This window comes from Meleagris gallopavo, chromosome 20 (assembly GCF_905368555.1).
Source record: "Meleagris gallopavo chromosome 20, MGAL_WU_HG_1.1, whole genome shotgun sequence".
Lineage (NCBI taxonomy): Eukaryota > Metazoa > Chordata > Aves > Galliformes > Phasianidae > Meleagris > Meleagris gallopavo.
Genome location: NC_139423.1, coordinates 3,676,311 through 3,703,481, shown reverse-complemented (window position 1 = coordinate 3,703,481; position 27,171 = coordinate 3,676,311). Strand labels below are relative to the sequence as shown.

At 54.5% G+C, this 27,171-nt stretch overlaps 1 protein-coding gene across 5 annotated transcripts in view; it reads right to left on the bottom strand.

Moving 5' to 3' along the window:
• SEPTIN9 (septin 9) overlaps positions 1 to 27,171 on the bottom strand; it is a 95,552-nt gene that overhangs the window by 13,878 nt on the left and 54,503 nt on the right. For all 5 annotated transcript variants that reach the window (XM_010721262.4, XM_085240504.1, XM_010721263.3 and 2 more), the window contains one exon: positions 21,656 to 22,315. In XM_010721262.4, coding sequence (XP_010719564.1) covers positions 21,656 to 22,315 — 660 coding nt within the window. The remainder of the gene's footprint in view (positions 1 to 21,655; positions 22,316 to 27,171) is intronic.

The window sequence follows — 27,171 nt, the reverse complement described above, 5'->3', positions numbered from 1 at the left end:
AAGAACCTAAGCATCCAGTCAGCTCCAAAGGGGCTGCGCCAGACCCACCTGAAGACAGGAGTTCAGAAACACACAGTGCTATCAGGAACGCTTGAGTGCCACTGGGCCCCCAACAGCAATCAGACCTCAACCACCACCGCTTCTCTGTAGCACAGCTGCTTCCTGGGGAAGCGTAGAGCCTGCTCGCTCTGCTGATGCCCATGGGTAAACAAACATGAGGTGCATGGGAACTTGTGCACAAACGTCCTCTCTGCTGGGGAAATCCCCTCCACGTGGGTACTGGAGATGCAGAGTGTGCAGAACACCAGCACAAACCAGCCCACAGTTCCAGGGTGACTTTGGACAGCTGCTCTCAAGTTTATTTTGCCAAAGGCTCTGGGCTGTTGCACCATAATTAACGTGCATCAGATGCGAGCCAAATCCAACATCTGCGCAGCAGCCGCTGAGAAGCACCCCCAGGGCAAAGGGCTGCAGCAAGAGGGTCCCTCTGCAAAAAGCCTTTGGGGAAGCAATGCTGGGAACTGCCAGTGAGGATGAGAGAGGGCATCCAACTGCTCTGGGCTGCAGATGTTGTCCCAGGCATCCCAAGCAGCAGCACCCAGCAAACAAGGATGTTGCACAGAGGTTTCTAGACTGGGGATAGCTCCCTTTCATCTGTGCTAGGCTGGAAACACCGCAGGCTGCCAGGTCAGTTGGATGGCTTAGCATAGCCAGTTGGATAGCCAATGGCTGTATATCAGTCAGCTGAGGGCGTGAAAACATCACAGCTTCCAGGCAGCTGAGCATCCACAGATGTTTCAAGAGAGTTGTGCAGCCCAACCAACCTTCCAGTGATGTGAAGCAACAATCCTCCAGAATTATGGCTGCTGGGTGTAACAGAGACATTTTTAGAAGCAAGGAGTGAATTTATAGCTCCCAGCCAGTCCCAGCAGATGGGCAGGACCGCAGTACTCACTGCTCAGGGGGCTTTTCTACCTCACACACCAAACTTGCAAGCTCCCAATGCTTTGGCATCTTTGGAGCACTGGGGAACAGCAGTTCTGCAGGAGCCACGGAGCAGGGCAACGCTCCCCCTGACCTGCCCTTGGCACCATTCTCTCTCAAGCCAAGCTGAGTGCATCCACTTGGCCCAAGCTACCATGATGAGGATGAGGGGAGGCCGAGCCCTCCTGGGCAAGACAAACCTGCAGTCCCTCTGCATTCCTGACATGAAGCGAATGCAGCCTACACAGCACACAGCAAAACCACTTTGTTTTCAGAGAGAACAGCAGAAGGCAGGCAGCAGAGCCAGGCTGGATGCAGAGTTGCAGACCTATCACGGCATAGGGATTGCCCACAGCCCATCTGAGCTGGCATGGGCACACAGCTATAGGAACGCAAGGCACAGCACAGCATTCCCCACAGCCCCCAAAATTCAGCCCCATGTGCAGAGCTCCCACAGATACATCCTGCACAGCAGAGGCAGGCGGCACCCAGGGGACACTGCTGTTATTTGATCGCAGCCACCCAAGCCGGGCTGGCACAGCCATGCCTTGAGCTGTGGCCATCTGCTCCATGCCCTGGGCACCTGGTGACAGCATCGGGCTCACCACTAGCCTGGGGACATCAGTGCTTGGTGCTGGTTCCAGCCCTGGGCAGGAGCTGGGTAACGCTGCGGCTCAGCCACGCGCTCGCCCTGGCAGCACAGTGCAGCACAGCCTTGTTTCTCCCACCACGTGAGGCCCACGCTGGGCTGACAGACAGGAAACCGTTCACAGAGACCTGCAGGGAGGAGCTGCAAGCTGGTGTCCTTTTTCCGTTCACGGGACAAACATAAAAAGGAAAGAAAAGGTCAGAAAGACCCCCAAGGCTCGCTCCAGAGGTCTCACCAATTGAATGTAGGGCTACAGATTGAGAACCCCAGGCTCTATTGGGGTCCTGGTGGGGCACACCCCGTGTGCAGGGGGCATCCCCAGGCAGGCAAGCTCTGCAGGATGCTCACGCTACCAACAGCCCCGTGGAAGCACACTGTATGGGTCAGCACCGGCAGAAGGAGTTTTGGTGCTATGCAAAGCTGCTGCCCCACGGCACCGCGGAGGGGACAGCCCACAAGCCCCCACCGATTGATGCTGCTCAGGAACAAGGAGCTCTTTAGACCCCCAGGGTGAAAGGAGGGATTTCTGGGTCCCCACTTCCCCCTCGCTGAGCTCTGAGCTCTGTGCCCTGTAACGGAGGAGAAGCGCGGAGCTGCCCGACCCACCGGCCAGGAGCGCAGCGGGATGCTCCCGGCTGCAGCCGCACAGCAACGAGTTCTCATGGGGAAATTTACGCCCTGGTCGTTTTTTTTTTTTTTTTTTTTTTTTTTCCTCCTTTTCTTTCCTTCTTTTTCACAAAGACCGATTGTGTCCGGACGCCCCGGAACACCGCGTTTCGGGACCAGGCTCAGCACGGGGGGTGCGGGCTTTCCCCTCCCACTCGCAGCCCGGCTCCCGCCGCTCTCCATCCCGAACAATACCGGCAGCACCGGCACGGAGAGGGTGGGAAGATGTTGAACAGCCGCTCTGCTCCCTCATGGAGCGAACCGGGGGCGGGCAGAGCCCTCCGGCCAACCTGGGCTGCCTGCCCCCCTCCACGACCACACCAGCGGTCCCCGGGGCCTCCCCGTTGGCAGCAGCGACTTCCTGGGGTCGCACCCCAAAAGGGGACCCGACCCCACCCCACCTCAGCCCAGCCCCGGCCCGCTCCCCCCGCCCGGGCACCGGCGACTCACCCGCGGCGGCGGCGGCGGCTCCGGCAGCGCGCGGTTCCCCGCCTCCTCCTCCTCCTCTTCCTCCTCCCCCTGCCCTCCTCCTCCTCCTTACCCTGCCCTCCTGCTGCTTCCTCCTCCCCCATCACCCTTCCTCCCCCGTTCCCCCTCCCCCCACATCACCCTTCCTCCCCCATCACCCTTCCTCCTCCTCCCTCTCCCTCCACAGCCTCCCCTCGCCCCGGCCCCAACCATCCCTTAAAGGCTCCCACCTCCCTCTTCCCACCGAGTTCCGCCGGCTGCTCCCCATCGCTCAATCCCCCGTTATCCCAAATCACGGTCCCCACTCAGCCCCGTGCACTGCGGGCTCAGACCCGCACCCACCAGAGCCCCACTCCTCTCAGACGCTTCGCTGCTCACCAAAACTTTATCTTTTGCTCTCGGGCATCCCGAAACTCTCAGCAGATCCCAAACCCCATCATGCAGTGGGAGTAACGCTGCCCGCTTTGCAGCCAGGGAGCCGGAGAGCCTTCAGCCACTACAAGGACAGCGTGGGGCCAATGTGGTGACAATCAGGGGACAAGGCGGCTGCAAGATGCCCTCCCTACTCAGGGCAACCCCAGCTCAGGCATCTACACCCTCAGGCTCAGTTGCTTTTTTAAGATCGTGTCAGTGGAGCTCAACAAAGATGTTATCTGTCTCTGTGAGCTCTTCCTGCTTCATATCTTACACATCTCCCATCTTACAGCAGTGCTCCAGCACCGCTCTAGCAGCAGAGCTGGAGCTGTGTTGCAGTGAGGGGCACAGACCCCCCTACAAACTGGGGTTCTGATACCCTCTGGTTTTAGGATGCGTGTCCAGAGGAGGGCCTGAAGATGGTTAAAGTGTTAAGCACGGTCACACTTGCAGTCCTGCTACGTAAAAGGGCCTCATTTCACAGCACAGCCTCCCTGGCCCATCTATTGTTGCCCATGAGCACCTGGTATGCCCTCGTCCTTTCTTTTCCACCCCTAAAAGCATGCAGCAGCAACATCACCAGATGCACCCCCCACCCTCCATGCCCAGAAGCAGAGACCTGCTACCAGCATCACGCCATCAGCATCCATGTCACCCTCTGTGTCACCCCATCACCATTCCTCACAGCCATCAGTGCTGGCCCCTCTTCACCCCATCCTGCCCCAAACCCACAGGTCCTGCAGCCACTGGGCCTGGCTGGCGCTGCTCTGCTCCAGCAAAGTGCCACAAATAACAGCTTTGGAGAAACCTCCACCCTAACACCAAGGCAGGAAATCCAGCCTCAATCTGCTTACACTGCAGCTGTGCGTAGCTTTCTGCTGGATTACACCACTTTTTTTTTTTTTTTTTATGACTTAAAAAAGCTTTAACCCCTATCAATGGGCATTAGGGTTTTAATCTCCCTAATCTCCAGGAAAATCCAACGTGGGATGCCAAAGGAGGGTTTGCCCAGGGAGCAGCTGGGGCTGTATGCAGGTCCCTGCAGCCTTGCAAAGACAGGAACGGGATGCATGGCTGCAAACCATTCCAGTGGGAAGGAGGATGCGCTCAGATGCACGTGGGTTTTGCACAATGGCCACCCCCAGGATTTGTTATTCTAGGGGCACCTCTCCACTCCTGCACCAGGAGCTGGGTGTGCAGAACAGGCCCACGAGGAAGGAAGCAGCCTTATCCCTGCGCTGCAGATGAAGAGAGGAGGACCGCCCAGGGTCACGAACAGCAGAGCCAAGAACTGCAGCCAAACCCCCGGCTCAGCTTCTAACCACAAAGTCATTGTTCCCCTCTTAAATAAAAAATTCTGGGTTAGGAGCAGTGCTGGTGAGGCCCTATTGGTGTTGCAAGCGCTACCAAGGGATCTGAACAAACTGCAGCAAGTTTTGGGGCAAATCCCAACCATTGTCCTTCATCCTGCAGCAGAGAACCACCACGACCACATGGCTCCATCCCACAGCCCCACTGGGCAGCAGACCCCAAACCAACAGAGCACAGGGCGCAGCAATGTCCTTCCCTGCAGAAATGACAATGAAACATTTCCAGTTTCACTGCACCGCACCGATCCCCATTTGGAAGCGCCGCAGCCTAAGGGCTTAGGGAATTGTTTTTATGGCCCTAATAGCGCAGCAGTGCTGTCCACCTACATGGTCCCCGTGACTCGGATGGATGCTGCGGGCTCTCAACCACCTGGAAGTGCTGCCAGCTGTATTTATTCTAATCACAGATCAATAGCAGTGGGAAAAGCGCAGCCAGTAACCTTGAGGAGCACCAGCAAACTCAGTGCGACTGAGAAGGGACATGGCCACCCAGACCAGAAAACCAAAATTGAGGTTATTAATGCTGAAAGAGCCCTGCAGCCCACAGTGCCCAGTCTCCTGCGTGGGGCAATGCAGCTCTCGAGCCCCAAGGAAGGAAGGAAGGAAGGAAGGATCATTTTGAAGGCATGCAGCTGGCACCATGTCCTTGCCACGAGTCACCCCGTGCTCCCAGTGTTGCCCCCCAGCAGTGCCCTTCCCTCCTGCAGCTCGCTCACAGGCTGTGCTTGGGCAATCCATCATTTCCCAGTGGGGAATGGATTTTGCTAGAAGGTCGCTCCAGGGTCAGGAATGTTTGGAAAAAGCAGGAAAAAGAGATTTCTCCCAACATCCTCCTGCTTGCAGGGGGCAATGGTTTGGCCACCAATGTGCCAAGTGGGACAGAGTGCACTCAGCATCTTCAAGGACACTCTTCCCAGCCATGTGCTGTGTGAGCAGGGATAAGTTCCCTTGCCAGGCTGTGCGCCTCCCCTTTTATTTCCCTTCAGAGGTAAAGAAGAAAGAATTTAGGGCACCCTAACCGTGGAAAGAAGGAAACCTTTGCTCCCACTCCGCAGGGTTGGGGTCAGAAGGATAATTGGGTGCAGCTGCCTGGGACAGGGGGGCTGCATCTCTTTGCTGTGGGGCGATTGCATCTCCACATTTAACAGAGCAATGGGAAAATGCAGGAGGCATCCACCACAGCCCGGCTATCAGGAGCCTGCAAGCTGCTCTGGTGCCGGTTTGACTCAGTCCAGAGCCCCGATGGGGAAATCCCTGCTGTGCTCTTATCAGAGCTGCCTGATAACCGGTATTGGGTCCCCCACAGCACGGAGCTGCCCCAGCCACCTCTGCCTGTGCCAGAACGGGATGGGCCTTGCTGCTATTTGTCTTTCACAGAGATGTATACAAGCAGACCTGAGAGGAGCAATGCAGTTGGATCGTCTTCCAAGCACTGCCTAAAAAAAATACCAATCCAACAGACACAAGCCCTGGGTGTGCAGCAGGAGATGCTGATGGACACCCCACCATCTGTTCTTGGGGTCGGCCACCTCTGCCACAGCCCAGCCTGGAGACACACAGCCAGCACCTAACTTCCCCAACTGCCTCCTGCCATCACACACCCCAGGAGAAGTCCCTGTTGCTTAGCAAAGCACCATTCATCCCTAGCTTTGTGTTGCCCCAGGATCAGAAAGGGTTAATGCGCTGCAGCTGGGCCAGCAATGCCCAGGACAAAGAAAGGCTTCATGCCACGGTGTCCCCAGCGCAGAACAAGGGGCCTTAATCCGATTCCCAAAGAAAATGTGGCTTTTACAGACCTGCTTTTTTTGAATCCATGGCAAGTGGAAGCTGGGCGGGGGTGGGAAGGGGAATCACTTCTGCATGGGTTTGAGGAGAAGGCGAGTTGGAGGAGGGCAGCAGTCCCCATGCAGCGCCTGCACTGGGGGCACAGAGACATCTTGGCCTGGCCATGGCCCCGAGCACCCCCAGACCTCAGCATCATTTTCACATTATTTACCACGGAGCACCACTCCTGATGATGCATGCACACAGGCTGCTGGATCAGAGCAGTGACCAACAGAGGAGAATTTCCAGCACCACCCAGACTTTTCACCAAGACACTGTCAGGATCAGACGGCGCTCCCACCCCAGAGATGCAAATCAGCCATCCCTGCATTCACCCCCTGCACAGCAGGGCCAGCCACATCCCTGCAGTGAGCAGCACCTGCAGCCCAACCCCGCTGCCAGGGCTCACTGCTCCATGCTGCGCTGCTGCTGGGAGATGCTGTGTGCCACATGCTTTGGGCAGGCAGCCCTCAGGCTGTGTTTTCAGCATTAACTCTTTCAGCTGAATTGTTACATTTCATAGCTGTGAGATTCCATGCACCACTCACAAGCCCCGCAACCACACAGGTATTTTGCTCTCAATACAAAAAAACCATGCAATGTGTCTACAAAAGCATCCACAGTTCCAGAGTTACTGGCTGCACAGTGTGCCATGTGCTCCAGGCATATTTTTCTGTTCCTGCCACGGGGCTGTGAGCAAGGCACACATCCTGCATGGCTGCACACCCGGATGCTGTGTCCCACAGCCTGGAATCATGCCTGCATGGGGTAATAGCACTTGTTGGTTCACATAACCACATGGAGCAGCTCGCTCACAATCAGGATAAAGGACCCCAAACTTGCCACGTGCTGTAGGAGGATGCTTCTGCCCTCCTCTGCTCTGCACAAAACCTTCCCTGAGGCAGTAATAGCAAATCCAGCACACAGTGCTCAGCTCAATGGGGGCTGGATATCTGCAGGCTCCAAAGAGGGGCGAGCCGTGATGACCTCCATGTGGGGAAAGGCAGCCACAGGCTGTCAGTGCCCTCTGGCCCCAACCAGCTGCACACAGGGCTCAGTGTGCTGCAAAGACTGTGGCACCACACAGTGACAATGGCCCTGTTGGAAGCAGCTGGGGCAGGCAGAGCCTTCACAGATCCAGGGATGGAATCAGCCCCAGCGTGTCCAGCCCGGATGCTTCCTCCCTGGTGCTGTGTGGATTTAGACAAGGGATGGGTTTAGAAAGGAAGCTCTGGAGCAGTTCAGCACAAAGCACTTCCCATCGAGGGCACAGGCAGGAGTAAAACCCCAAACTACTGCGTGTGAAGATGCTGGGTGACAGCATGTCCTTGGGGTACAGCAGAAAAGGAGCAATTCCTGTGGGCACTCAGCACACAGCTTCAGTTAGAAGCCTGCTGTGCCCAGCCCCCTGCCCAGAAACCTGAGCCTGAGCACTCCCCTTGTGCAGCTCCAACAAGCGGAGCAAGCTGCTGCTCTCCCACGACCATTGTGCAAGCAGCTGTCCCGAGTGGCAGGAGAAGAATAAGGAGCTGTTGTTAAAATATTAACAAACAAAAACAGAAAGGAGGAAAAGCATCCCCTCCTCCCTGGCTCTGACAATTCCCATCACCACAACACTCCCAAAAGGCAGAGCACGAGGCAGTGATGAGCTCCATAGAGCCAGCAGTGATCCCAACCCCAGCAGGCGATGCTGCATCAGCCCCTTCCCACTGCCCACATGGACACAGACCTGACCCATCCAGGCTGGGGCAGGGCTCTCAACCTTAGTACACACCCTTCTGTTGGGAGCCCCAGCTTGGCACCACCAGCACCTTTGTGCTGGGGCCGTGTGATCTTGGGCACAGCGTGGGGTCCCAGTCAGCTTGGAGCTGGGACCTAGAGGTGTTGGTGCTGCAAAAGGAGCCCCCATTGGGCTGGTATCCCTTGCACCATGCCCAGACAGCCCCACGTTGCCCCTATTGCCCCGCTGTGATTCCCTTCTGCTGCCTTCCCTCCCCATGGCAAAACCCGAGCAGGGAGCAGCCCCAAAACATGGGCAGGAGCAGCCTGGTGCCCACACGGAGCGCTCACAGCCTTCCACCCTGAAAAGCCTCAATGCAGGCCCTGACAAAGCTCTTTCCCATGCCGCTGCCTGTGCTATGCCCATGGTATTTTCCCTCACTTCCCACCCCCGCTCAGCACAGCACTGCTCTCTCCATGCCCTTTCACTTTGCTCTCCCCTCATCCCAAGGGGACGCACAATCCCCGTGTGCCGCGAATCCCTCAGCACAGCCCCTGGGTGCAGATCTCTGTCCCTGAGGCTGGGACAGCTCAGGCATAGACTTACCCAGAAGGACCAGGAGGGGAGGACACGCACTGCCTGGGATGCTGCAATGTGGCTCCCAGCTGCCTTCCGCCTCCGGAGCACGTGGGCCCACTGCCCCCGCAGCTCCCAAACTTCTCCAAACTTTTGCCTGACTCTCCCCAAGAAGGACACGCAGCTCAGCTCCCCCCCATCCTAGCCACACACAAAAAGCACTTGGGTTTCTCTCAGGGCAGCTAATGTGGGGAAATCCTCCGACATCAAAGGCAGCAGCTGCCCCTCCCGCCCCATGCAGCCTCCCCCCAAAGCAGCCCCGTGGTTAAGGTGCTTGAGACATCATTTTCATCTTTTTCTGTCTTTTTTTTTTTTTTTTTTTTTTTTTTTACAACTCTGCCACACACTTTTTGGGATACGTGGGGCAAAGCTGAGCCATGCTCCCATTTCGGGTCATGGAGACAGCACTGTCAGTGCAGTCAGTGGCTGCTCCAGAGGAATTTGGGGCTAAAAATGCTGCCCGTGCCCTAACTTGAAAGGAAACCATGGCATGTCCTGGAGCACAGGGAGCAAACCTAAGCACCCCAGTAGTGAGCAGACACACGATAGCGTCAGCACAAACAGGCTTTGCAGCCCTGCCTCCAGCTGCCAAACAGCAACAACAGCATCTCCCCTTTGTGCAGCACTGTGATAGCAGCAAGAAGGGCAAGGGAGGGCTGCGTGCCTCCTCCTGTAAGCAGCCAGTAGGATCTGTGCAGCACCGTGCAGCCTGCGTGGCACAGAGCACTGGGAAATAGCTGCAACCTTTGGTTAACGGGGGGGAGGTGGGAGGGCTCTGCTGCTCAGCGCTTGGCTGTGTTTATACTGTGATTAATATCACCCCATGCACAGATACCAGATGTTCTCGGGGCAGGCTGGAGCGTATCCTACGTTACACCAAGATGGAATTTTTGGGCAACTTTCAGGGAGTGCTGAGGGCAGGAGCTAATGGAGCACAGATTTTTGCAGATCCGTATGAAGCTGTGCTTATCACACAGGCCAGCATCCCCAGCTGGTTGCGATACCACAAGCTACACTTGCTGCAGTCAAAGCCTCATTACTTTTTTTGTCAATTACTCCAATTCCAACTGGGAAAGTCTCAAATCCCAGTGCGTGGGCTGTGAGCACAGGGCTTCAGCCCTACCTCCTGCCGCTCCCCACTGCTCACAGCACCAGGGAGGAACTGCTCACATGGAGTCAGCCCTGTGGGCTCCCCGTGGCCAAAGGGACACCAGGGGGACAAGGGTGGTTAAGGGGAGCAGCCTCCAAAGCCCCCACTTCAGCTCCACAAAGCAGCTTCCCCATGCCTGGCTGTGGTCAGGAGCACCGGGGTCACTGATGTGGGCGTCCTAATTAGTTGCAGAGGGGTTTGGGCTTGGAAATAACGCAGAAGCCAAGCCTGACTGCATTGGAAGTGGCCATCCCAGCTCCTTGTAGGCCACACACTGCCCTACATTCAGCTGACTTCAATCAGGGAGGTTTCCCCTGGCCAGAGGCTGGGTACAAAGAGGTGGGATGCATCTGTCTGTGCTCAGGAGCAGAGGATCATGCCCATCCCACCCAGCGTTCCCCATACATAATGCCAAACTGATTATGTGACTGTGGACAGCTGCTATCACCACCAAGGCTCGTGGCATACAAGTCAAACCAGAGGATAAGACAGTATTATCCAGGGCAGAAAACTACAAGAGCAGCTGTACCTTCTGCCATTCCCCAAAGGTCCTCCGTGCCCTGAAAATCCCAAATGCGGGAATCCCAAGGAGGCAGAACCTTGTAGCATTCAGCTACAGAAAACAGCAATGCCAAAGAGCATTTCTCCTCCCTCCAACCTCACTCACCACCTCCAATGCAGAGTCGGGTGCTCACTGCAGCCGGGCAGAGCAGAGCGGAGAGCAGCGCAGTGACCACAGGCACTGGGGATACCAAACCCCACGCCGTCACTCTTCTGCTTGTGCTGAAGCTGTGAGAGCTGTCTGACACCTCACACTGCTCCGGCAGACACTGCCAGAGCAGGAAGGAAGAGTGATGTGGGCAGGCTGCCGGAAAGCCCCTGTTAATAAGGAACCCCTGAGTGATGCTCGCTCTGTCTCTCCTCCGGCTTTTCTCACAATGGCATTGTGCTGTGTGTACAAAACCATCGCTGAATCGTAAATTTACATCCAGAAACCAAAAGTAAAAGACCTTTGTTACTCACTTCTTTGAGCAAAGGTTAAACCCAGCTAAATACATCAGCTTTTGTGGAAAGGAGGAGGGTTTGGCAGGCAGTGCAAGGAACAGGAACGTGGGAATTCCTCCTACGGTTTGGCAAAGCACTCTTCCTTCCGCATGGGAGCCCTCTGGGGTCTGTTCAGCCTCCCTCCAAGAAAGCCCCTCGCCAGTGGCCACAGGACCTGCTGCTGCCCCTGGGCTGGCAGAGAGGCAGGACCAAGGCACATTGCCCAGAACCCTGCCAACCACAGGTGGCTGCTTGTGGGACATGTGATGGGCTCAACCACAATGTGAGCACCACAGGGACATTTCCCAGTCCCTTTTTTTTATTTAGGGGCACTAAGAGCAGCAGGAAAGAGCATGAGATGGGGTCTTAAAATGCATGCCTCGCTCATGTTTTGGTTTCGGGGTAACTCTGCAGGTGCTTGGCTCTGCTATAGCTAACTCCCAGCTTTACAGCACCCACAAACCCAAGAGCAGCCCCTTCTTTCTGATCCAGTGGAAAGAGATCCTTTCACAGGGTTTGTTCAGAAGAGCTCTCCTGCACATAAACCCATCGGACACCAAAGGTCCCCTCGAGCTCCATCTCCCTTTTACACACAGACTGGTGGTTGACTCGCTGCAGGCATGGAGTAAGGGATGCTCCACACCTGCAGTCCCCAGGGTCTCTCACAAGTACCTAACAAACAAGAGTAGCCCCCACTGCCCCGTGCCCTCTCCCATAATATCCCCAAACCTCACCTCCCCAAGGCCAGCCCTAAGCCCATGAAGCTCACCATCCTGCTGAGCCCACAGCAACCTCCTGTTCTTTCCTGGGGCTCAGACCCTGCTGACCTTCCACATCCCTGCAGCACCAGCAGTTCTCAGCCACCACTCAGCCACAGGGCGAAGCTGGACCGTTTGTGGCCCAAAGGCAAAGCATCGTGGAGGGGCCCAAGAACGGATCCAGATCTGGAATTCGGGAGCGTTCAGGCATGCCTGGCGAGCAGCTCTGCCTCCCTGCAGTGGGGAGGGACGAGTGCTGCCCTCTGGCCCCTGTGCTGACTCTGCAGAGCATCTCCATGTGCTGCGTCCAAACCTTTCCCAGATGCTCCTGAGCGCCTTGCAGCGCTGCAGCTCTGTGGAGCCATGGGAAGGGGGGCACGGAGGGGAGAGCCCTGGGGGAACCCCAAGGGTCAGCCAGAAAGAAGAAAAATAAATCAATGGTGCAGCAATTTATGTAGCAATATTTCCTCCTTCCGGCAGCCCTGCATTCTTGCCGCAGCTGCTCAGCAGAATGCAGCAATGCCAAAGTGTCTCAATAGCTCCAAGAGTCTCCCATGGAAGGACATTTCCTCTCCCTCTCAGTTCCCTACGGGAATCAACCCGGGGCTGTGGTGTGGGGAACTGCTTCAACTTCTTCCTCGAGGTTTTGCTTTGCATTATGCAAGAGTAGCAGACACTGCTGCTTTTGGCCCTGCCCTGGGCTGTGCGCACAGCTTTCAGCCATCTGACTGCTTTCAGGATTAAACGCAGCCTCAACTTCCCCTCCTCCGGAGGTCAAAGTGCTCCCAATCAGACTTGTGCTTCAGACCCCTTACAGCTCCACTGCCCATCTCTGGACATGCTCCAGGGTCTCAATGTCTTTCCTGTGGTGGGGGGCCCAACGCTGAACACAGCACTCGAGGTGTGGCCTCATTAGTGCCCATACAGAGAGACAGTCACCTCCTGCTCTGCTGGCTGCACTGTTTCTGATGCATGCCAGGATGCTGTTGGCCTTCTTGGCCACCTGGGCACAAAGCTGGCTCACGTTCGGCCAGCTGTCAGCTCACACACCCAGATTCTTTTCCTCCCTGCAGCTTTCCAGTCACTCTGCCCTAAGTCTGTAGTGATGCAGGACCCGACACTTGGTCTCGTTCAAGCTCATACAATTGGGCTCAGCCCATTGATCAGCCTGTCCGCATCACCCAGGGAGGCACACCCAGCATGGACTGCTGCCCTCGTTGCTCACAACCTCTCCCATTTCTTCTCCATCTCTGCACATCCCTGCATGCACAACAGGGCAGCTGCTGTTCCCTGCCTGGCCAGATAGATGGTGCTCAGCCACACCAAGTGGGGAATCGCTGCGCTGGAAGCAGTCACCACCTCCACCGCAGTAACTCAGCCTTGGTTCTGCTGACAGATGCAGGAGGTCCCACTGCAGCCCCAGAGTGACTCAGATCCTCACCATCCTTCCCCTTTCACTTCAGGATGAAGATCAGCAAACATCAGCAGCAAACGTTTCATCAAAAATCAGCGCCTTCCCATTCTGATGCAAAACCCTTCCATTTTCTGATGGAACATCATTCTGCCAACATTTTTCTTCCCACAAAAGCCAAACCCAGCGGAGCAGGGCACAGTTTGCCCATTTTTCACTGCATGGCCCTCAGGTCCATTCTCCAGATGTGGGACGTCCTGCATCACCCCAGGCTGTCCCAACCCTCGCACCACTTTGGAGCCGGAAACTGCAGCCATTTCCTGCAGGCACAGCTTTGCCCCGCAAATATTTGGGCCTCTGCAAATTGTTTGAAAACCAGACCTGGCAGCTGGAGCTGTGAAAGCAGAGGAGGGGCTTTTCTAGGGAGAATTCAGCCTGTGAAACCTACCCAATGCCCTTTGCCACAGAGCAGCAACAGCGGTAATAAAAGAGAAAAATCACTTTTGCATGTCTAAAAATGAGAAGGAAAAACAAACTGAATGTTCTCTGCCTGTCTGCGCCCCAAGGGACAGAGCAATGTTCTCCAGCACAGTCACAGCACCATTCCCCCTGTCTCTGCAGTCACGATTGGAGGCTTCCCCAGCTCTGTTCCTCCAGTAAATCCCAAGCAGCGGCTTTGGTTTTGCTCACTGTAGTAGTGAGCATCCCACAGACCTGCTGCCCCTACCCAGCCAGGAGGCTGAGATAACCCCAAAGCTGCTCCTCCTGCTCCCCCAGGTGGAGGCAGGGCAAAGCCTAGGTCCTGATCCACCCTGCTTGGCCTCTGCAAGACATTTCAGCCCAGGAAACGAAGCAACAAAGCAGAGAGGAAATCCCAGTGCTCCCTCGCTGCTGTCCAGGAACCCTTCACCTCCCAACCCCAGGGCATGCGCTCCTACGCTGCTAATTAACTTCCATTTGCTACCCAAAATAGGGCAGGGAGGATGGCTTCCCGTAGGAACACCAGCAGTAGGGCAAGAGCTCACATTTCGTCCCACTCCACAACACGGAGACCCCAACATGAGCACCCACATCGCCTCTCCCATGGCCGCATCCCAGCCCGTGCCCACAGCTGTCCCCAGTCATCCTCTTGGCTCCTCCAAGGCCAGGAGAAGAGGCACACGGGGACCTCAGGGTGGGGGGTGATGATCCCAAGAAAGGGCTCAGCAGCAGCTGAACTCGGTCTCCCACTTCCACCCCCATTTTATCAGCACATTGGGCTGCAGGAGGAAGTGAGTTCAGCCAGAGTTTGTCTAAACAATTATATTTTAACAGAAATGCTGCTCAGATAGAGTCCATTTTTCTCAGGGCAGATCTGGATAACTGCAAGGTAATTTCAATTCTCTCCTATCTGAACAGGATGGAAAAGGGAGGACGTGGGGCAAGCATCCCAAACTGCTCACCAATGCCTGCACCAGCAGCACCCATTGCTCACAAACCAGGACCCAGCATTCATCCCCCCCATTTACACACTTCCAAAGGTTACCTTCCAAATCTCATTTTCTCACTTCCAAATTACATGAATTCTTCTTTTCTGCTTTGATTTTTCAGCTTTCTTGAGCGCTCCTGGGTTCCTTTCCCAGGCTTTTTTCTGCAAGTTGAGAATTTACTTTCCTTCTGCTGCAAACCTCAATGAGTCACATAACTCCAGAGTGCTGGAGGAAAACAGCCTGGGGCTTTGGGGGACAGTATGGTGTCCTACACAGGGACATGGTGTGACCACAAAGGACTTACTGTCAGCCCTGAGCAGCTTTCTATTGCCCAGGGATATCCAGGGAAAAGGAAAATAAATGACTAGACACATGGGCTTCTGGAGAGCACCAGCTGATATTTAAATTTAGGAGAAAGCAGACCGAAGAGTAGAGTGGACTGGAGGGGGCTTTGATAAAGAAACCATCCGATATCCTCACTCTCCTCCTGGACAGCTGCAGGAGCTTTCTGCAAAACCAGCCCATAATCTGTGCAGAGCAGCTGCCCTCCTCCTGCCTCCACAAGAAGGGCTCAGCCCAGTGCCAGTTCTTGCATGGAGAAAGGACTCCTTGCAAGGACTGAATCCAAGCCCTCTTGCCACATTCACCTGCTCGTTATTATAAAAGATGAAACTGGAACAGGTAGAGAGATTCACCCAAGGTGACGAGCAAGCAAACAGTAAAGGTAGGACCCTGACAATCCAGCCTCGAGCCATCTTCTCAACATTTTCCAGGCTCCCAGTTTCCAAATTTACTTCTACTACTGAAAAAAGTGAGTTGCCAAAGCTCCTAGCTTCAAAGGAGCTGGTTATAGGGATCCACCCTGAGTTCATTTCCACGCTCCAGAGCTATGGAGAAGGGTTCAGAGGACACCACCACTTTGGTACTATTAAGAAGCAATTTAAGAGCCGAGAGCTGCAAGACAGCTGTAACTGAGAAAGCTGCTTTAAAGAGCTTACGTACTATTAACTTTTATCACAGCCCTCCCCTCCTAGGCACCATACCCTCTGGGATTCCCATCTAATATCCATTGGCTGAGGTCTCCCCAAATTAAACTTCTCTTCGAGGAAGGAATGTGTGTCCCACTCTGGGCACAGCAAGAGAGGAGCAAACGGGAGAAGACAGAACCTTCATAAAAAGTTAAAGCACCACTGATAAGCATCACAGGCAGCCTGACCCACGCACTTAAGTAAATGTGCACAGCAAGAGGTTTGCAGAACAACCAGACCCAAGAGGAGCAGGTCTGCTGGGGCTGCAAAGCACGGCTGGAAACAAGGGACTGGGGCACAGTCCTATTTCTCCTCGATCACTTTCTCTCTGGAAATAATATACAAGGGAAAAATTCATCTTGCCAACATGGATGCTCAGCACGTATGGACAGAACCACATGCATCAATGAGAGCACTCCTTGCACAGCTCTCTCTCACCCACAAAGAGGCAGAAGGAGTTCGGATCTCAGCTCCCACTAAATATTTCTGCACCCCTTGTGAACTCAAGCCAAGGGCCGTGCTGGAGTTGCACCATGGGAAGCCTCAGCAGATCCAGACCTCTGAGAACATTCAGGGGCTGCAGGGACCACCCAGCTCGCACACAACCTGGACGCAGCCTCTTGGGCTGCACAGCCAGAGCATAAATCCAAGGTTCTGCTTGTATGTGCTAAAGAATCAACAGTCTTTGAACTTCAAGGTGTTGAAAGATGCTTTGTTTTAGTAATTTTTGAGCCCTGCTGTACAAATTGCCTTTGCTATGCAAAGAATAACCCACTGCTTCGACAGAAGAAACTGCAGGCAATAGAAGTCAAGGAGCAGACAGCAAGCAAAAAGCCCCGTGCTGTCACTGCTGAGCTGGCACAGCAGCCTCGTACAGCTTGTTAACACTGTTTGCTTTTCACAAATACATAAACATCTGCAAACTTCTGCTGTTTGTGAGATGCTCTGGAGCCGTCCCTTTGGTCCAGCCTCGAATTTCAATATGTCTCTCCTACTGCCTTCACGCCATGATGTGCTGAAACAAGACAACCAACTGAGATACCTGTGCGCGACCCTACAGAAATCCAGGTAACTTCTACTCCCAGGTCTGTTCAGAAGACAAATGAAACAAAGGCCAACAAACCTGAAGGAAAGCAGCCCTCTCCCCAAGTCCCTCCTCTAAAAGCTGTAACAGATGGAAGAAAAACTGGGTCCAGTGGAGTCTGAGCACAGGCTGCAATCCAAGAAGAGCTGCTTCTTCCATTTATAGCCACATTCACTTCGACTTCATTGCAACATCTTGGACAATGCAAAAGTGTTTGTGGCTCTGTTTGTTTGCTGGAGGAGTAGAGAACACAACTGGCTTGCTGTCAAGTTATCTGCTTTGGACACGACAACGTTTGATCTTCTCAAAACAAAGTAATCTCCATATAATCTCAATTCAATTCCTCAATTCCTCTCACAGAGTTTACAGCGCTGGCACCGTACCCAGCTTACGGTGTCCTCCCAGCCACTGGCCAACAGAAACATGTCAGGCTGGGACACAGATCTAGAAATAGCGTAGAAGAAAAGCTATTCCCTGCAGAAGGTTCATCGCCACTGCTACCACCACCTCCCCCAGCCAACAGGGAGAAGCCACACAACCAGCGGCCAGCCCTTACTGTAAGAGATCAAAGCAAACCCTTTGTTTTATCTTGGTCAAGATAACGGATTTTATTTGCCTTATCAGCCTGTGGGATGATTAACCCAAATGTGAGAAAGCTGGAGGATGCCAAAGGAGTTGTAGGGTGGGGAGTGTGTTCCAGAGCACAACCACTATGGGCTCCAGACACACAGATACCACAAAATAAACACAGCAACCCCTCAGTCTGCTCTGTGCATGTCACCCACTGCTCCCAGACAGAGCTGCACATCCGGCAGAGGGTTGGGTACAGCAGGAAGGGCCCTGCAGCTGCATGGGGCTCACAGCCCAGATCCCACCAGGTTGTGGGACCAGCACTGCAGCAGGATGTCACAGGCACACCTGGTTGCTTTCTCCTGGGCCAGGAAGCTCAGCCTTCATGTAGTCCCTGCAAGCTTCTGGGTGTAAGCACATGGCTGCATGGCCTCGTGCACAGAGCCAGCTGAGAAGGGCAAGGGCCATGATTTCTCTGATGCTCAGCAACCACAGTTTCACCCTCATCCGGCTTCAAAGAAGACAGGGCAGGACAGGGAAGGGGGAAGTGTCCTATTTCCGATGGGAATCCACTACTTCGCACGATGAACCCCACTGGTGAGATCACTGCTTTTCCTACAGGCCCTCAGGGACTCCCAGAGGGACAGTGAATTCTCCACTTGTTTGCATTTGTCTCCAAAGAAAATCCTACATCCCCAATGGGTCTCGCATGGCAATGACCTGAGCTGAAGGCAACAGCAGCCCACAGATTCAGGACCAACATCCTGATGGTCAAGGATGGTCAGCAATGTGGCATAACCACATCACCCAGCCTCCTTCCTGCTTCAAATACAGCCCAAAATGAGACCAGATGAGCTGCCCCAGCTGCTCCCTACACAGCCACAGACAGGGCATGCACTGCTGCCATCCCCATGCAGACACCCAGCACGTGGCCACGCATCCCTGCCATGGGACACAAGCATCCCCTCTGCACACAGGCTCCTCTCCTTCCAAGTCCCTGCTCCTCCAGGACTCCATTTTTCCAGATTATCTCATTTTTGGCACCTGCCCTGAGCATGTGGATTTGGACTCTGTGTTTCTCATTCAGCCTCTCCATTTGGTATCTCAGGCTGTAGGCGCTTTTCCTGTTAAAAATAATAACAACAGCAGCAAAAGAAGAAGAAGAAAAAAAAAAAAAAAAAAAAAAAAAAAAGACTACTCATAATCTAGCCCAAATGTGTCAGCTGGTTTTAAGGAAACATTTCCCTGCAGCTTTAATCTTCTCATACAGTTAAATTGCTGTGCAGCTCAGGGAGCTGGAAATGATTACTCACTGTTGATCCACACAAGCCTGGCCCCTTTATTGTGGCAGGGCTGCTGTGCTAGCGGTCCCTGGGTCCCTCTGAACCCCGCCTCTGCGCTCAGCATTGTCCCTACAGATCTACACCAAGGCTCCCTAATGACCAATGCAGGACAAGTGGGGCTGTGCCCCCAGCGGTGGGTCCCCACTTTTTGGAGACGTCCTTCACGAGGAGTTGTGTGGATTGGAAAGTTCTCTCTCTCTCTTTTTTTTTTTTTGGTAACTCTAATGGAGCTTTTAAATGAAAAATAAAGTTCTAAGGACAAAGCTTGCCTTAGGGGTCCAGGCTGGAGAAAAAAAAAAAAAAAGAGTGGAAAAGTTGAATTGTTTCTTTCTTCTGAAGTCCTTGTGCTTTTCCTGCAGCAGCAGAGGGGAGCTTGCTGCTATCTTAGGGATCCTGGCACCCACACAGCTCTCCCAGATGGGGAGAAAACTCCACAAGAGCTGCACTTCTGTGCACATTTCAGACTGCTTTACCCATCACTGTGCATCAGCACAGAGATGTGTTTCATCCAGACGTGGCTGTAGCACACGTCAAGCTTCTGCTTTGGGTGACAGCTCCAAGCACTGACATCATCCACCCCCATCCACCTTTCTAGCTACAGCAATGGGAGGCGTGGGCAGCGAGGCCATGGGCAGAGACCAGAAAGACCATCAGGTCAGAAGGGCTTCCGCTTCTCACTCGGGATCCTTTGAACCCATCGCTGCGATCCCAGAACCCCAGATACAAACAGGTCCACATCTTGGGGAAGCACAGAAGGGCAGAAAGCTGGCATGAAAAGCATGAACTTCTCTGCTCTTCCCTCCCAGTCACCACAGACTTGCAGGACGCAAAGAACAACATGTTTTCCCAGATGAATAAGCCAACATCGAAAGCAACACTCACGGAATTCACAAGCTCTCAAACAACAACAGTAAAGTTGTGAATTTTCCAACGCGCCTCTGAAAACATGTTTCTGTGCCCAGCAGAGCATGGAGCACAGCCAGCCCCACGTTGGGCTGCTTGTGTTCCTCCTGTCATCAGCTCCCCAAACTCAACGTTAAGCTCTGCAAGAGAATGGGGGATGCATCTCAGGGAACACAGGAGGAAGAGAGAGAGAGGGCAGACAGAAGTGGGAACGAATATTTCTTGCTCCTGTTCCCCACCAGAGCTCCTCCTGCACTCTTCTCACAGAGAACCACTGCTTCCACCCGAATGAAGCTCAGAGTTGCAACCACTGCTTTCCTTCAGGGTCTGGTCAGGCGAATGGCCCTCCTCCAGCCACCTCCTCTGGGACACAGGGTTCAGCACAAGAGAGCACAGCTGAGCCCAGCAGCTGGGGGCTGCGTGTCCTGGCATGGAGCTGGGGGCAGCTGGCACATCCCCGGCGCAGCTGCTTGTGCCAGAGCTGCAAGGTATGAGGTGCCATGGTGTCTGTGCCACGGGAGCATCCTGTGGGTCAGAGTGGGAACAGGACTCCAAGCTTTTGCCATGCACTGCATCTTTTCCACCTGAGAGGTTGTGCTGGGGCCAGAGCCACATCAGCAATGAGCCTGCATTCACCTGCTGGGCACCCTGAGGAGATGCCACCCCTGCCTGGTGAGTAATGGCCACGAGGTCTGGGTGCGTGCCTCAGCTGACCAGCAGGCAGAAGGAGGCAGAGCCCTTCCTGCTCCTTCAGCCTCTCTTCCTGGCTCTTTTCGGATGTACCCAGACTGAAAGCCCCTTTTGTACCAGCACCAGCCTGTCCTGCTCTGTAAGGCAGACCCCAGACAGCCGGGCTCTTTCCTAAAACCCATCCCCAGCAGCTGTCCTGAGTTTCTGGAGTCCTTTTTGATGCACAGAGCCCTCCCTTTCCCCCCTGTGCAGCTGGGGCGTTCAGCAGCTCAGATTCTTCTGCTCTTAAAGTGCCCAGCTGCCTGACATTCAGAGCTTGGGGAGCTCACAGCAGCCCAAACTCAGCACAGTGAGGTCAGGCACAGGGGACAACAGGGGCCTTGGCACCTTATTGCTTCTGGGGATAAAACCCGGCAGAGAGGCTCCGGCTGAGCCCATGGCCAAGCCCACTGCTGATCCCTAGCCATGCCCAGATGGAGCTGCACCAGCCTGCTGCCCACTGAGCCTTTCATTCTCTCCATCCATGCTCACGGTCAGAGAAAACCACCCCTGTTTTACAGGTCTAACATCAGCTTCAGTGTGGACATCTCGTTTGCTTCCAGACTGCACATACACACCAAAACCCCAAAGCCCAGCAGCAGGGCACGACTGAACTTCGCAGCAGACGACGGTTCCTGGGTAGGACCAATCTGAGACTGGCTGCATGCAGCAGCAATAGAGCTGGGGCACATGGCAGGGCAAGGCTTGGGATGGGATCCAAGAACACAGGAGCCAGACCCCAGGGCAGGCATGGAGCTCGCAGGGTCTCACCCTGGCACTACTCCCCACCACAGCTCCGCAGAGGAAAGAGCAAGCATGAGATGAGGAATGGAAACATAATTAATGGCTAAAAGAGAAAAATCTCTAAAACATTAAGGAGGGTAAATGACGGCCGGTGGGGGAGGGAAGCTGGCTTTCATGTCTAATACGGGATTAATCGAAAACAAGATGCAGCTAATAGAAGGCAGGGCTCCAGTGTAATACTGGCTCTGATCCATGATGTTATTAGACTTTGGCTCCAGCAACCAGCAGGAAAAAAAAAACCCTGACTCCTGCTAATGAAGAGGCTGTTTCTGCCCCACAACTATAAACAACAACATTAAACAACAACCCATCACAACAACACCTCCACAACCATCACATTTTCCAGCATGTCAGAGGCTTTCCGAGATGCTGCACAGGCAGGCGGGTCTGTGCTGGCAGAAGTGTCTTCTTCCGCAAGCACCCAAGCTTTTGGCATTTGCTCATTTTATTTCTTACAAGCTTGATAGCACGTCTCATTCCAACTGACAGCTCTTTCAGCCAACATAAAACCAAGTCTAACAGCCATGTATGTAGACACATGAGACAAGATGCAAGCTCAGCCGCAGAAGCCATCACTGCTCGAGCTGGAAGCTCCAAGTTCCCAACCCACAGTGCGGCCGTACTCACTCACCTTCTTCTCTCTTTGGTGGGCTCTCCATCAGCACCGGCTGGGGCTTTGGCTCTGCCTGGGGAGGCTGTGGGGCCGGCACATGCTCCATGCTCTCCACTTGCCGTGCCAGCGGGGCTGGCACCTCGGCAGCCTTGGCTACCTGAATTTCCACGCGCTTGGTGGCCACGTCGGGCACGGGAGCGCTGGGCGGCTCCGCTCTGCGCTGGGGCATCTCGGGGATCTTCGATGCCGGGGCGTCCGCCCGCCGCAGTCCCGGCTCCTGGGGTTTGCCGAGCGTGATCTCAGTCCTGCGCGGGGTGGGCTCCGGGGCTTTGTGCCCCAGCACATCTGCTCTTTTGAGGCCAAACCTCGACAACCCCGAAGTGGAGTTCTCCACCTGCTTGGATGAGATGTCAATGGAGATTTCTGTTCTTCTGGACACCGGCTCTGGCAGTTTGGGTCCGGAGTGCTCCACTCTCCTCAGAGGGGCCTTGGGGGATCGCTGGGCTGTGGGGTCTGCATGTCTGGCAGATGGCTCCGAGTTCCTGGCACCGAGTTCCTGAAACTTCTGCGTGGAGCTGGACACGGTGGACCTGAGGAGAGGGTTCGGGGTCCGTCTTTGTGGGGTGGAGGAATTTGAAGACTGATCTACCTCCTCGACCTCAAAAGATCTTTTCAGAGCTGAAAGAAATTAAGAGGAATTCAGAATTTAGTTACCATCCATCTGAGCATCTCGAGAGACGCTTCCAGAAACCTCCAGTAATGTGACCCCATTATCGCTCCTCCGCTCTGCCATGAGGATTCACAATCCCATTTAACACACAGGGAACAGAGGGACAGAGAAGCAACAAACCCAGAAACAAAGCTGGAACATGAAGCAGGAAATGCAGCCCCAGAAAGCCGGAGCAGCTCCCAGCCCAATGGGGTACAGAACCAAACACTCCAAAGCTTCCCTTTGCCTCTCCCACCCAAAGGATAAACACCAGCTGCCCACTGACTGTTGCCATCCAAATCCAAATCCGGCAAGTGAAAATCTCAGAAGAGCATCAAACCCAAATAATGCTGCAAAAAAACAAAGGTGGCAGTCACAAAAGCTCATATCCTTAAAACGGTTCTTAGAGATCATTCAAGCCAAAGTGCTTGAAAAACAATAACAGGAGACCCCCCCAGTGCAGGAAGGAGCAAGCTGGGAGGCCCGGATTCTACAGCCAGGAATCCTTCCAAGGAAATCTGATGGACAACAGTGTCAGCTTGCTGGCTCCGAGCCACAGCCTCACAAAGGGGACAGAGCATCACCAGGGGCAGCCTCCATCCGCCAGGCGATGCTCCCTGCCCCACTGTACACTCCATGGGAAGGCCGACCTGGGTTGCGCCACTCTACACAATGAGCCCACCCATCCTTTCCTCTAACAGAACACTACAGGCGAGCTTCAGTCTTTGAAAGCCACACTGGGATCACACAAGACACCAGAAATGTCAGGGAGACTCGAGCACAGCTTTCCCTCCAGGCCTCCTGGGTACCCCTCGTCCTGCAGCCAAGAGCCCCTGGCACACATCGGGGTGCTGCAGAGCAGCTCCTGTGCTCAGCAATGGGAACCATCTGCTGCAGCTGCCGGCAGGGAAGGGCAGGGAAGCGTCCACGTGGCAGCCGCTGCGGCTCAGCCTCACCAGCAGATCGTGATCACAGCTGCTGACACAAGCAGCTCAGGGCTGTTTTGCCTTTTTAGGGGGAATACCCAAAAACACTGTTCAGTCTCCAGCAGGGGAAGTGCTGGGGAGCAACGGCATGCCTGGGACAGGCTGTGTCAGGGACACGACGTGCAGGCAAGCTGAGCATGAAAACCCCGTGCTGCCATTGGGGTATGGCACCCAGCCAACTCATCTTTATCTCCTTGGTGATCAACACCTGGGCACAGAGTCCCAGTCCAACTGTTGACCCATCCCCACCACAACCTCTGAACCACGTCCCTAAGTACCACATTTCTATGGTCCTTGAACATCTCCAGGCATGGTGACTCCACCACCTCCCTGGGCAGCCTGTGCCAATGCCTCGTCCTGCACTTCCATATATTCAGGAGGAAGCAGAGATCTGCATCTAACTCTCAGTTATCACACTCCAAGAACAATGAATCAATTTTAAATAGTCCCCAAGCCGAGATTTAATCTGGCAGGTCCACAGCTCTCCAGCACCAAGCTCAGGCTCACCAGAACAGAGTTCTCCGCCACTTCCTTTCTCTGTCACATCCCTAATAACACTTCAACCATTCTTCTCCCCAGTCCCAGCTTCCAAACAATGTGCAAGGCCAGCCTAGGCTGAGTTTTGCAGGAAGGGGACATCGGTGGGGGATGCAGCACAGCCACACACCACCAGCTCCCTGATGGCTGTGATCACCGTTCTGTCCATGGTGGGCAATTAAAGCCTGCTCATCACTCCTCCTGCCAGCCTATTCAGTTCCTTTTTATTTCCTTCAATAAAGAAGCCTAATTACCTAATGACAGATGTGTCTGCAGGAACAGACAGTTAATGTAAATGCTCTCAAGGAACCTGAGAGCAAAGAAATATTGGCGAGCTTCTTTTCTTTGCAAACGCCCCTCTGGAAATGTCCCTATGCCATGTGTTTTGGGGATTTCTTTTTGTATCAAAAGCTTGTTACCAAGTCAAACAGCCTTGCTGCTCTCCAGGGCTCATGCTGTGAACCACCTCTGCCATCTCAGCTCTTTTCCGTCCATTTGCTATCACCAAAAGCAAAGATGGCACTAGTGATCGTCAGTGGGGAACACACAGTTCCTTCTGTTGACATCAAGCCCCTAAAAGTGCCCCAAGCCCAAGGCAACCTTGCCCACGGCCCTCAGCACAGCTCCTGGAATACAGCCATCCCCTGCCTTTATCGGAGGGCTGGGCTGCATACAACACCCAGAAATGGCTTTTCTCCAAGTCTTTCTGGGCCCCACTGCAAAAATGAAAATAAGGTCAAAGCCCAGACACAAAAAGGGTTCAGAAAGTCTAAGGAAGAGCTGCAAAGCTGTGATTAGGGTCACAGAACGCTGCCCAGTGGAGTCACCATCCCTGGAGGTGTTCAACAACCACGGAGATGTGGCACTGAGGGACATGGTTAGTGGCCATGGTGGGGATGGGCTAGGGTCAGACTCGATGATCTTAGAGGTCTTTTCCAACTTTAATGATTCTATGATAAGCCATCCAAATATCATTTCCTATGCCCACACTGCGTGGCAATGGAGTACGGGGGTGCTGGGAAAGCAACCATTCCTCAGTAGGGCTGGAAATGGCTTGGACTGCCTCTGACAGCAAAATGAGCCCTGGGCCCCAGTGGTGTTCCTTCTGCAAAGGAAACCCTGACCTGGCTGAGGACAGCATGAAAGCTTGCCCACCTGCAGCTCTCGGGATGGGACGTCCATCTCCTGCTGCTGGTTGCACAGGGATGTTGGTGCCTGGGTTGACCTCCAGCAAGTTTGGTCACTGCTCTGTGTCCAGCCTGACCCAGAGGGCTGTGCTCCCACTTCTGAGCACAGGTGACCCTCAATGCACCGCTGTTCTGGGATGCCACCTCCAGTGACAACAGTCCCCAGCATGGCCAGGGCTGCCCTGCTCAGCATCACCTCACTCCTGCTCCTTGCACAGAAATGAGAAAAGGACCTCAGGAAGCAAAACAGCTCTCGAAAAAAAGAGAAAAGCTTAAAAATAGCCCGTCCTGCTCAGAGCTAAGAAAGGAAAGCAAACAACCTCTGCTCCACAGGACCCTCCTCCCGGCTTCCTGCATGGAACTGGCCTATTAATGAAAACAACAGGAGCCCAAGGCCAGCACCGTGCGGTGCTGGGGCCCGTTGGCAGTGCACAGGTCTCTCTGAGGCTCCATTGCCACATCCCCACAGCCGGGGCTGAGCAGGGAGCTGGACTGCAGGGCCCTGTCCCTGCTAAGGCACCTTCCAGGGGACTTTTGGTGCTTGCAGGGTCTCCCCAGCCCCACCATCCTCCTGCCAGCTGGTGCTGGAGGCAGCGGAGGTGGAAGCAGTCAGCACACAGCATCGCCCTTCCTCCTCTTCCTCTCGGGGTGCCTGCGCTGCGGGCAGTACGCACACAGAGGTGTTGTCATTTCCACGCTTTTCCTTTTAACCAATTCCAATCCAATTCAGGCAACTCATGACTCAATCCACTGGAAGGCAGCAGCTCCACAAGCCAGAAATCCCCTAAAATGAGGTGTCTGAGATATTAGGAGGAAGTTTTTCACACAAAAGGTGGTGAGGCACTGGAACAGGTTGCCCAAGGAGGCTGTGGATGCCCCATCCCTGCAGGCATTCAAGGCCAGGCTGGATGTGGCTCTGGGCAGCCTGGTCTGCTGGTTGGCGACCTGCACATAGCAGGGGGTTGGAACTGGATGAGCATTGTGCTCCTTTTCAACCCAGGTAATTCTATGATTCTATGACTCCTTTTGGATGCGAACCCAACCCTACCCATGACCCCATGCCCTGGCTGCAAACCACTTGCTGCCAACCCCCTTGTGAGGAAGCAGCGTGCTACAGGGACAGCTGGCAGCCCAGATCCGACAGCCCCAACACTAATCCTTGCATGTGGGGTGGTGTGGGCAGCACCTGCTGTGGGGCTCTGCTGGCAACTGCAGAAGCTCTGCGTCCCTGGCCCCAAACTCAGCCGCCAAGCCTTTACCAAAGCGAATGCCAACACATGCATGTGCAGGGGCCTTCAGCACTTTGGAAAGTAATTTTATCCTCAGAAAATGTTTTGACACATGTAAGAAAGCAAATCTGTATTTCCAAAGTCAGGATTTCCTTTTGCTGCCTGCTCTTTCTCCTCACTCAAAGCTCCTTTCTGGAAAAGCACAGCTACGTCCCAGCCCTGAGCAGTGCCTCTACCTGCTGCTAGGATGCTCATGGGCAAGAAATGCCCAAACTCACACCCTCGCCCTGGGCTTGAGCACTCCTTGAGCAAGACCAGGGTCAGTGAAGCAGCAAAGTGCTTGTCTGTCAGTCCGTGCACTGTGCTGCAGCACTGGGGATGCTCACACTGTGCCCTCCCGGTCACGCTGCGGTCAGGCACCAGCGGTCAGAGCTGCTCTTCGGGGATCTTGCAGACTAGGACAGAGGTCTGGTTCAAGTCCCAGCAGCGCATGCAGCAGCCAAGAGGTTCCCGAGGAGGCACAGACACATCTTTAATTCTTCTCCAGGGGGAAAGATCCTGGACACGGGGCTCCCAGGGGACACAACGGGCTGCACAGCTCCTGCCCAAAGGCTCCTCATGTCCCTACAGGCACTGGGAACCAGAAATGACACAGCTCCAGGCAGCACGTGGGAAGGGGCAGCCAGCAGAGCAACATCTGCTCCTTCTTTCTTCCCTCTTCCTTTTAAACAGAATACCCCAAGTAACAGGCAAGGGGATGCTTTATACAAGGAAACCTCTATGCACAGAGCTCTGGAGGAGACCAAAATAAACAGAGAGGGATGCTGGTTCCTCCAGGACCTGTGCTAGCTGCTCTGCAACGTGAGCCCCGGGCTCGCTGCTTCCC